This window comes from Stegodyphus dumicola, chromosome X1 (assembly GCF_044657685.1).
Source record: "Stegodyphus dumicola isolate Sdum_Otavi_A_Nest chromosome X1, ASM4465768v1".
In the NCBI taxonomy this organism is placed as follows: domain Eukaryota; kingdom Metazoa; phylum Arthropoda; class Arachnida; order Araneae; family Eresidae; genus Stegodyphus; species Stegodyphus dumicola.
The window spans coordinates 178,836,569-178,848,650 of NC_140780.1; the positions used below are offsets into that span (position 1 = coordinate 178,836,569).

A 12,082-nucleotide genomic window follows, 5' to 3' on the forward strand; every position below is an offset into this window, starting at 1 on the left:
CAAAAATTTAATCCTTAATTTGCTACTAGCACTAAATTACACTTATAAATACGTTTTAACAGAGTTACATTCATAACAAGGATTTTTTAGCCTTCCTGACATATTTACTGACTTACTTTATCCTCAAATGTTTTTATTTATTTTCTGATATATTTTTTTTTGTTTCCAGTTTTTCTACGTTAATTTCCTAGTTTTTTCTCGAATCTGTTCATCTTTAGAATTCTTGAGTAAATTTCCACTACAGCGAACATGGCAAATTTAGCGTTTGTCATTATGTTTTAAAACTCCATTTAATGTATACTATATTTGTAGGAAAATACTGCATATTTTGTTTAAATGTATTGAGGTTTCTATAAATTCAATAGGGACAAATTAAAATTGTAAAAATTATCAGCTAGCACATTTTGAGAGAGAGCACATAATAACATGCAATGGAACCAGAATTGCATTTCGCACTTTTATGTGTTTGCAGAATTACATACAGGGATTGATATGTTGCTCATGTAGTATGTATCATACTAGAATAGGCAATAATCATGGGGTTTTATAGATTCCTTTTCCCTGACAAAGGAGTGAAAAAGGAGGAGATAAAAAATGCAATTAAATTTCAATTTAATTCCAGAGAAAATATTGTAATATATCCTTTACGCAGAATTTTTACATTTGAAAATAATGCGAAATGTTTGAAAGTAAAAGGTGCATACTATTCCTAGGTAATTAATTTGCATACTAAAGTAATAAACAAACTTCATATTGCAAAATTATTTATGATAAAATATTTATTTATTCGCTGCCTCAGATATTGACATTATAAGTAGAAGATGAAATGGTACGAAATAAATCGGTACACTTTTAAAGGAGTTACTGATAAGTGTCAAAGGGTCAGAGGATAAAATGGCATGGTTTTGAGTAGAGGGTGAAAAGAAAAAAGTACGGATCAGAAGTCACAAATGACAGGTGCGCTGCTTGACTCTCTTGACGTTCGGGAATCAGCATATTTTTTTATTTTTCTACTTACTGCAGCTACCTGTGCCTTTTATGAGTCTTTCACGCTTAAAACTACAGCGAAATGCTTGAGTATTTTAAGAAAAATTAGGCTTTACGGATAAACAAACGCATACTTTTATGACGGCAAAAATGTTTTTCTTTTATTTAGTTATAAATACGTAACGAATGTGTTTATGAATGAATTTACCTCATTTTTAAATGCATTTGTAGATGATAAACTTCATAAAACATGCAACTACATGACATAGCAAAGAAAGGGTTGCCATGGGTTTCGCATAGAAAGACGATAAACATTTTATAATTGCTAATCATCATCTGAGAGAAGTTTTAAAATTGCAAAATGTTAAAAGTATATTATTGTAATTGTAATTAATTATTGTTTTTTAATGACCAGACGATTAAAATTTTCAAGAGCTGCTTCTTTCTATGAAAATATTTTTTGAATTATTATGCGCAATTCAATTATAGTTCTGAAATATTTTTCGTTATCACAAATGCGTTCAAGACCAGTGACGTAACATAAAATTGTTTTCATATTCTTAAAACCAGAAAGCTGTCAATAAGATATCAATCTTTAGTCTTGTTACGTGAAAAATATTTTCAGAAAATCCTACTGCCACGGTAATATTAAAGGAATTAGTTTAACATTTCTTGCTATCTAACCAAATCTAAATTCTGATGTCTGTTATGTTCAAAACATTATGTTTAAAATGTAATGGCAGCTATGAAAGAGCAATCAAAAAAGAAGAAAAATAAAAAGTTGGTGAAGGAAAATATCTTCTTAAATGCAGTTTTTAAGCATTGCACCTAGATAAAGTAGCATATTAAAATTTTACACAAAAATTTGAACATTTAAATACGCAGCTTATATTATAGTGACCATTAAGATATCTAACACTTATGCTAAGAAATAGCAATACTTAGCAATTTTTAATATGTAAATTCCAAAACGTTTATTTGGCATATAATGCAGAGCATTAGAAAATAAATGCGTTTAGTAACTTAGTGTTGGTAGGCCGTTTTTGCATAAGGGAAAATCTAATAGCCTTAGCCAAGGCCATCTATAAGACAGATAAGCCGAAGGGCATGAAACAAGGTGTGAACCTCGTAACCCAATCGTCATTTGTTACAAAATGGCGTACCCGGCCTGTTTCTTTCCTAGATGGCCTTGCCTGAATTCATTGAGCACAAAAAGCAAACTAAACGGGTGGAAAGAGAGAAGAAGCCACACACAGAGAAATGTAGTGCAACAACAGATTATGTGTTCCACTACAAACCTCCCCTGCTTCCGTCGATGTTTCTTCCTCTTCCTCGACAATGTCTGATAATTCCGATCGTCCTTCGTTCTGCATTTCTTCTAAGACATCTCCCTGGCGAAGAAATATTCAAAGCATTTGAAAGTTTCACTCTTAACGCCCTATTCAATGCCATATCTGCATGATGGTTAAAACGCTATTTAAAGCTGCTTCGAAAATTATTGGGGCATACTTAATTTTTTTCATAGTGGGTAAAAAATTAAAATCAAGCTCAATGGAGTTTATTATCTTGTTATATAATCTAGCTCTGGGAAAGGTGTTGGTGAAGAAAATTAAATTTTAAACAGTGCTAAGCAAATGAAGTAAAATTATCGTGAGGATATACTAAACATTCAGCAGCGCAGTATTTTACAACTGAAGTTAATTTATTAAAGTAACTCTGCTTTTACAGCATACCAAGCAAATAAAGCCTGCTTATAAAGCTACGCTGACATGAGACTGTAAAAAGAGCTAAAGTGCGCCTCATGCTACTATTCTGGAAGTTCAAAAACTATCTACAAAAAGTCAAATGCCAGTCATGGGTGTCTAAATCTAGAAGGGTTTCTAAATCTTCGAAGCGCCACTATAGACCTAGAAAAATAATGCAAACATTAATTTGCAAAATACTATAGCATAGAAACACATAAATCATGCAGACATTTAATTTCTAATTGCAGGCATTAGTTATAAGCATGCCACAACACTGTCACAACAACTATTACATTACACTTAGAAAAAAACAAACAAGCAACATAATATAATCAGACATATTTGAAATATTATACTGGTCAAGCCAATAAAATATTCCGTTGAACCACTGGGTGACCAAGTTTCTTGTGGAAACTAATATGTTTAAATTACGAGCAGTCATAGAGCTGAATATCATACGAAAAATTAAAATTTGTTCTTAAAACAGTAAAATACCGATTTTTCCGACTGTATTCATTTTTATATAAAACTAGTTATTAGATCCACACTTTCGCTGATATTATTACCATTAATAATAATAATATCCCCTCCTCTAAAAATGCTGTGATTTAATTAAAAAGCTGCTCTATTATTGAACATGCCAATCTCTCTGTAATTCCATTTCATTTTCCTAAGAATTCTGTGAGATTATGATATGATGCAGATCATGAAGTACAGTTAGCAGTAAAAGAGAAAGAGAAATGTATTGACAACGAGTCAGGCTTTGCATTTGATTCAAAAAGAGCTTTATGAAAGTAATATTAAAGAAAGCTCAGTTCACAAGTGCAACTGATTAACTTCTCTATCTTTTAAATATACACACACTGAACAACATAGTTAAAAATGTACAATTCTCCGTTAATTTATTTTCGGTTTCTTAACAGAATTAAAGATATCGTTGTTACAGTTTAGTACACATTTTCGCAGATATTATTTTGCTACAGATGAAAGTTAAAGCTTTTTATTTCTCATATTTCATTTAAAGACGCTAATGTTTTAATTTCCTGATATTTAAAAGCAACACATCATTTATTATTTAATGGACGTAATCCCATTTTATCTGATTCAAGAAATATGTCTTTTCCCTTTCCTTCAGGAATTGAGTTGATTCTAATAAAAAAAGTACATGCTTTTGTATCTACATCCTAAATAGATATTGATGAATTTAAGAATTTATGCCATATATGAGAAAGATTACATTTTATAAAATATGGTTAAAAATTTAAACTTCTTATTAGGTATTTTAAATCTTAGTCCTAATGCATAAACTTTCATTTTACATTTAATCCAATGTAAAATGCCATCAGTTATTTCCTGGATTCGTGCTAGCATAAGTTATGTTAAATAAATGATTGGAAAACTTATGAAATTTTGTAATAACTTCTTAGCCCTTTTGTTAAGCCGCATTAAAGATCTATCACAGTAGTAACAGGGTATCTAAAATTGATAGTAATCCTTTTAATCGATAGAAATGTCATTAAATTGTTATAAAAATGACATCTACATGTAAAGTGCTTAACTGACTATCAGTTAAGAGACTATTCAGTACATTTTTAGTCTATAGCTAATTTGTTTTAAATTAAAATTATATAGTCTAAAACTTAAAAATTCTAAAACAAGCATTTACGAACTCTGAAAATCCCACCCGACGTAAATATCACACAAAACAGTTCAATACTACATTCCTCTTTTTAGGCTATTTTATTATTTAATCATCAGCTGGATGACATTTCGTATGGGAGAAAATGTTGCATTTCATAATGATTATGAATAGCACGCCTTTTTCAGAATCTCTTTAAAAGCTTTCATACTTAAGAATTCTGTAGGCCTTTAAGTACCTGAGTACCTTTAAGTACTCAGTTTTAGGATTTTCATTGAAATAAATTTTTAGTGAAACATTTTTAGTTTATATTGTATTAAAGAATAATTTCTGAGAAGATTTTAAAGAAATATATACTATGCTACATTCTTAAATTATAAAAATGTACTGAACTTAGAATGTTTGTGATTTCGTGTTTATATATTAAAATTCCATTCACATAAAACATGGTCACCCAACGAATTTATTTTCAATGATCCTTTCCTAATTTTTTTCTGTTTTTACATTCGATTTTTGTAATACAAAAATTATTTTGATTTAAGTAATATTCCACAACAGCGACACTAAAACAACATCCGAAACAGGACGTTTTTCGTAGTTAATTGTACCTTGGATGATGAGAAGGGTGAATCCAAAGGATCAAATGCTCGAGCCCTGCGGTTTACATGGTTGAGCAACTCTGTGAGCTCTGTGTCCGATTCAGAATCGGAGCTCGAACTACGCCTCTCGCGTGGTGTCCGATCGTCGTGCATCCGGCCCCTCAGGATCACACTCTGTACTCGACAGATAAAATCACACACGCCGTTTATCAAAAAGAAAAATCACACCATTATTTTCACTACAGTAAAGACCTCGACGATCGTGGATATTTTCCCTTCCCTTTAAACCAGTCGGTTTCTGTCTGACAAGTTGTTATCGGTTACCTTTAAATGGCGTATTTTAAAATTAATGTTAGTGATAATGTTAGCTGTTGATAAATTTGTGAAGCTTTTGTCGTTACCAGTTAATTCAACTGTGGATAAACGCATTAGTTTTATAAAGGAAGCTAATATGATAGCTAGAGCGTGTACTCAAAGGCTTTTATTTTGATAAATTTTGTATACTTTAGTTTTTAAAATTACGGTATTAGGGTTCTTTCAAATCATGAAAGTATCAAATAAGTTTCGTTTAAATAAAATATGGTATACTGGGAACAGTGTACTGTAATTTACAATTATAGAAGGTTAAACAATATTCGTCATAGACAGAAATAAAAGAATAAAATGAGAAATCATATTTCTGAAGGATTTAAGCGATTTTGGAAATATAAATGCTTAGAATATATATTTTATTTAAATAATAATTAAAATAATATAAGTTGATTCAAGACCTTTGAGGATATAATTAAGAAACACGTTGAAAATGTATTACAAAATTATTTTTTGTTATTTATATGAAAATTTTACAGTAATTTCAACACTCAGAAAAACTGAATAATGTAGATAATAGATATATTCTAATGAAAGTAATTTAAAGACAAATATCGTTTAAATTTTAAGATGTATCAATGATGTTTCTTTTATTTAAGAATTACAACCGAATATCTAAGTAAAAATGTATAATGCTAAGTGCTTGCAAATACTCACCGGATGTTTAAATGCATTTATTTAATAGACAATCCAAAGGAGACGCGTACGCGTATTTATTTTCGAAGGCTTCCAGTTTTGGAGCCACCCTTTTTATTTACTACACCTCTTAAGTTATTCCTCTCAAGTTCGTTTAGTCTTTATGAAAGCGGTTGGTCATTATATCAGTTTCCTAAATTCTAAACTTGTTAAATTACTAATACAAACATCAGTGGATGTAATAAATATTCTTTCTTTTGCGTTCACATATGATCCATTTTTGTCTCTGCAGCAGTCTTTTTTGCTTGGTGAAGAAAAAGGTTTACTTTGGAGAAGATGAGTTTTATTGGATTCCAATTTTCACGCAAAATAAGAACGAAGTTGAAAGGTTACTTCAAATGCCGTAGATAAATAAGATAAATAAGATTCGCATAAAAACCTTCTTAAATTTATAAAAGTCAGTTAGAAAGCTATCAATTCGCAATAGCTTCTAATTATCTGCAATCCGACGAATTTTTACAAGCACATAGTAATAATTTAAAAACAATTTAATATTTTATGAATTTGTAATATGCATAACATATGGTCTTTAACCGCAATTCAAAAAATTCCGGTGCTTCAAAATTTATGCAGTAAGATAAAACACGACATTTCTGAAAGATTATCTTAATTTAGGAGAAATTTCTAAGAGTTTCAATTTAAGTAAAAATCCAATTTTGATTTTAATATTTTCTGTTTTTTAATTTTTTAAAACTATGTCTGCGCTATTCGCATTCATGTTAAACTTTTTCTTTTGTTCAATTAAGACCTAGCTGATTTTGTATAGTTTAATTTAAGATATAACCCATGCGATCGACGAGATCCAACTGTATTCACTAAAATGAACGCTGATAACAGCAGCGTCCTTAAAATATTTTAAAAATGAACGACAAATATAAGCGGTCTTTAATCGATAAAAATATACGAATTTTAATATCATACTGATCATGAATAAAATAAGTTGAGAGCATTATTATTGCCCATTTTTAACAATTAATCTTCATATTTAAATGCCCATCATTTTATGCTCTTCGAATTATAGAGTAGTGTTCTGTTACATATATTTTACTTTCAAGTTTTGTTATGTTATGTTATTTTCACTCATTCAGGAAATATTTATATAATTTGAATAAGATTTAAAGGTATATTATACGATTATAGTAGATTAAAATTAGTTTTATATCTTTTACTTATTAAAGGTTTTTAGATCCAAACGGACCAGGCCAACTGCAGCTTAAAAATTGGGAGACATTGAAAATAAGTCTCTCTATGGTTTTAGGAAAACACCGTATACATTTCTAGAAATTCTAACATAAGTTTCTTCAAGGAACAAAGAAAGCTACTGTTCAAACTATTTTGAGAATAATCTAAATATTGAGCAAAATAGCTTGCTTTTTAAAGGTGGAAGATCTGTATCAAAATCTCCCAAGTTTAGAGAAATGCTCTAGGTATTTCTAGAGAATATGACATTATTTTCCTTTAAAGAGCAAAATATTTTTGCATTAGTTTTAATAAATAAGCAAATTTTTGCCATGAATTTGAAAGATCTGTGTCGGATGCTTCTGAAATACGTAGAGCTCGAAGTCTGTCGGTTTTACTCTTTAGATTAATTTTAAAAAATTGGGTTTTATTTAACTTTATTTTAGTATGTTCATATACCCTAACTTATCAGCTTCAACTAACGTTACGTTAGTATTATGCTATGTTAAAATTAAATTATTATAAACTTTAACTCAGTTGTGCACTTCTACACAGTTTCATTTAAGTAGAAAATAAAATTCGCCTTAATTACTGCATAAAGAGATTACTTACTTGCAATTTAAACATTTTACCTGTGTTTGACAAATTCGGATGCATTCAGATGCATTAAATGTGTTTCCAGAAACAGAAAAATTATCATTTTCTACTATTTTTATATGAACATTTCAAAACTGCATAAATATGGTGAGCAATTACCGCAGTTAACATGTTCCTTTTTGTACTTAACATTAAATCGAGCTACTGATTCGGAAACAGGAGTAACAGCTAAGATTTTTTTTACATTTTTTGAGCAGACATTTACGTGGTAAACATTGCTTTTCAATTAGGTTTTTACACAGTGTAATCAGGGAAAAATATAATTACATCTTGATTAATTAAAGCTTATTATAATTCAGTTCAGAAACGGGAAAAGAGAGAAAATTACAGCAGTTGCAGTGTAATTATTTAATAAATTTTCCTTAACAGGTAGAGCAAAATTTGTGTAAAAACTTAACGCAGTTTGGTCAGTTATTTTTCTTAATTAATTATAGCTAATAAATTAGTGTTAAATTTTTAATAATAAAACAAAATGTATTAAATGAAATTGTTAAGAAAGAGGATCTTTTATTAGACACGAATGTTAGTATTAAAAGTATTCTATTAATTAAACCTTAATTTAGAAGTTAATTTTTTCTTAATTTTGAATTTTTATACGAATCTTGAAAATAAGTTGAGTTACTATAATGAAATTAATTTGTAAATGCTTAATAATGTTAGTTCAAATTTAATTTTAAAATTCTTTATTTTTAATAGATTTATGATAGGAAGACTAACAATTATTTGCTTTTAAGCTTGAATAATTTCTGAAGTACTTATTACTTCATGAACATGATGAAGTGTATAAGCAGTCTTTTATTAATACCTAGGTTTATCAACTTCTTTTCGTAAGTGCTTATTTAAATAATAATTTTAAGGATTTCTGTTTTTAATGTTTATTACATGTTAATTAAATATCATTTAAGAAATTGCAAACAGAGTAGATTATGCAATCGCATTCCACATTTTAAGCACATTTATCAAAAATTACATCTAGTACCTTAAACGTTAATATTTTCTTTATTCGTCTTGATAAATTTCCTTAACGCAATTAAACATTATGTTTTCGTTTTAAATGGGCAGCAATAACAACATTTAGATATTTTTATATATATCTTCAATACTTCTGTTACAAATATTTACAGGATCTCAACTAAAAACTACTAAAATAAATTAATTTAAACTGTAATACAATTACTCGTAATTACCTTTTGTACGCTTCGAAGAAGATCATTAGGAACAGCACAGACTAAAGAATCGGCTGACAGGCCATCCATCGATTTACTTCTAACTGTAATGCACTTTTTGTTCAATGTCAGGAGTTGTGATCCATCAATGAGCGCGTGATCCCCTAAAAGCATTTCTGATAATGAGAATCATAATAGTTACTATGCAATACAACAAAATCTTAAAAAAGTTAAGTATGTTGGTTTCATTCCAAATATCGTATCGTATTTTCAGAAACTTAGTAAGTGCTACGTTGTTCATAAGCGGGCACTTCACGCCATCAGTGTGTTTAAAATTAAACATTCGTTTCACTGGTTCCAAAAGAGTTCATGTAGTTTTGATATCAGAAGAAAATGTTTTATTTGCTGTACTCCACTATAACTGTAACCTTACCAATAATGCTCTTTACCTCGATAACTGGTTTTTTATTGAAGGGTGAGCAAAGAATGTATAAAACATAAAATGTATTCTCGAGATAAGATCTTTCACTAATGAAGTTTTCCGCGGTTCTTATCAGAAATCGCTCAAAAGGTTTATGGAGTTTGGGAAAAAATTCCATCGGCTTGTTATATTTTTTAATATTAAAAAAAATTCTAAACTGAATATTATTCAAATACGCGTTGATTATGTCAAGAGCAAATGCCCGTGCAGATGAAATAAAGACGCAAGTAGTTAATAGGTAAGCGATGATAAAATTTAAGGTGTTGTTTAAAACTGGAAAAACTGAGAAATATTTAAAGTTTGAAAAGGAAGTTAAGAATTTTTTTTTTTGGGGGGGGGAATCAATAAAAGCAAGATAATTTAATTTACAACTTACATGGAATAGGGACGTCAGCATGTCTAATTCTTTGTTTATTAACAACTGAATCTTCTAGGGCTTCTTGAACTTACTGCTAAGCTGCTGCTGATTGTATGTTTTGGTAAAATGCTTCAGCAATTTTACGTGGTACATGTGGTTAACCCAATAGCACAGGGCACTAGAAAAGAGTTCGAAACTCTTCTACGGAAAGGATGAATGCTGATCTAATTCCAATTTCGTATTGCTAGGAAATGTCCATAACATAGCTTCCTCGCATAGCAGGTTTAGGGTTGCCAGAAAATGTCGAAGAAAGGCAGGGTTGCCACATTTGCTGAGAAATCGCCCGTTTGTCGACAAAATTGGTGATATGCCATAGACGGATAGAGAATCTTCTGGAACCAATTCTTACTGGTTTAGCCCAGAATGTTCTCGAACACAAGCCAAAAGCTATATAAACCCTGCTGGTATGCGGAGAGTTATGCGTGCAGAGTCGATCGAGTTGATAGTCGGTCAGCGAGCGAGTGTCTCGTAGTCTAGTGCCGAGTTGGTCGTCGAGTGCACTGGAAGAGTCTGTTAGTATATCGCGAGTTAGTGCATCATCGAGTTTGATCTCAGAATGTGTTAAGCTCTGGGAACGACTGAACCGAGTCGGGAGCTGTACTCTAGTGTATCGTCGAGTGCTTCGCGAGTTGTAGCGTGGAGAGTCTCGAGAGCGCGTGGAGTTCCGAGAATGACCGAGCAGAGTCGGGAGGTGTACTCTAGTGCTTTGCAGTGAAGTTGTCCCCACCGTTGTAGTCTGATAACCTAAAAGGTTGAGTCGCTGATTGTTTCAGCGTATTTATAGGAATTTTTCGACGACTGTAAACTTGCTTTTTAGAGCCGTCTTGAATAATACTGACTAATAAATTGTGTTTCCATTCTTTATAAAGTGCTGTTGTTGTTATTCACTCCAAATCCACACGAACCCTTACCGTACGTAAAGAAGAAGGAAGAAAATACGCAATAGTAATTTGATGAAACTTATTTTACCAGCAAAGCTCCTAAAGCAGTTAGTGCAAATTCTGAGAAACCGGAGAACGTCTATGTTAGTCCGGAACGTCTATGTTGTGAGTGAGGTATGTATATAAAATGTTTTGTATGAAAGCCATTTGATTCTCCTTAAATATGTTAATTAGGCACTGTGTCAAATCTGGAATGCTTCTAAGAGTTTTAATGCTCAAAAAGAATTTTTTAATGTGTTATCTTTCGAAGAATGTTAGTTTTAGCTTAGAATTGTTGAAAGATTCGCAACGTTTTCATACAGTTAGTAGACTCTAGGCAGGTTTCATGTAAGGCAATCATTGATTTCTTTCTGTAGATCATTCCTTCGTTTCTGTTATATGAAAGCGGTTCCAAACAAATGGAAGATCCAGAGGTCCGTTTCATGTGCGTTGAAGTTACAATACCCTCGGATGCACATCGCATTACTTACTGGCCAAACGCAGTCTCCAAGAAAAATAACATACCGAATATTTGAGAATGGCTGTCACATCAAGAAGAAAATCAAAATTTTCCAATATTGTGAGGTGACGATGCGAATGAAAGGGGTCGAAATTGGTGGCTCGTAACCTGAAAAGACCGTAATGCGTGGCAATTGTCAGAATTATTCCTCATTCAGACAAAACTCATAAAAACAACTAAAATTATGAACTGAATTCTTATTTATTAATGTTGTGATGAACAGATGAATACCGCTTGTAAAGGAGAATTCACATGAAACAACAAATAAAATCATAAACCTCGAAACACATTAAAATTCATAGTAATAAAACGCAACGAAACGATTTTCAATGGGCTTTATGTCTGAGTATTATGAATTTCTATCACTTTCAGTGCGCAATTTAGACGCAATGTTCCAAAGTACTCTTCAGTGATAAGTAAAGATTTGGCCCCAGAATGAGATAATACATGCATATAAAGGTACGAAGAAATTGAGAAATATGCATTATAATATCAATGAACCCAATAATATCAATAATATCAATGAACACAGTTCAATTATAGAAACACGCTGGTATGATTTGAATTTCCTTTGGGATACTTTATCGACTTATATGGGTTCACTGTGGGTACTGTGATGACTGTAATTTACAGAGATCCTTAAGGGCTTTTTTCAGGTTCTAGGTTGCCACAGTGAACTTGATTTTGTCCGTTGAAAGGTAACGCT

General features: G+C 31.0%; 1 protein-coding gene across 8 annotated transcripts in view; it reads right to left on the reverse strand.

Annotated features, from left to right (window-relative positions):
• The window catches only part of LOC118187080 (RIMS-binding protein 2-like), a 481,618-nt gene that overhangs the window by 76,278 nt on the left and 393,258 nt on the right, over nucleotides 1-12,082 (reverse strand). For 5 of the 8 annotated variants that reach the window (XM_085807914.1, XM_085807911.1, XM_085807915.1 and 2 more), the window contains 3 exons: nucleotides 9,059-9,201; nucleotides 4,980-5,144; nucleotides 2,286-2,378 (listed from right to left, as the gene is read on the reverse strand). In XM_085807914.1, the coding sequence (XP_085664040.1) occupies nucleotides 2,286-2,378; nucleotides 4,980-5,144; nucleotides 9,059-9,201 (401 nt within the window). The remainder of the gene's footprint in view (nucleotides 1-2,285; nucleotides 2,379-4,979; nucleotides 5,145-9,058; nucleotides 9,202-12,082) is intronic. The other 3 variants (XM_085807913.1, XM_085807912.1, XM_085807917.1) reach the window with 3 other exon arrangements.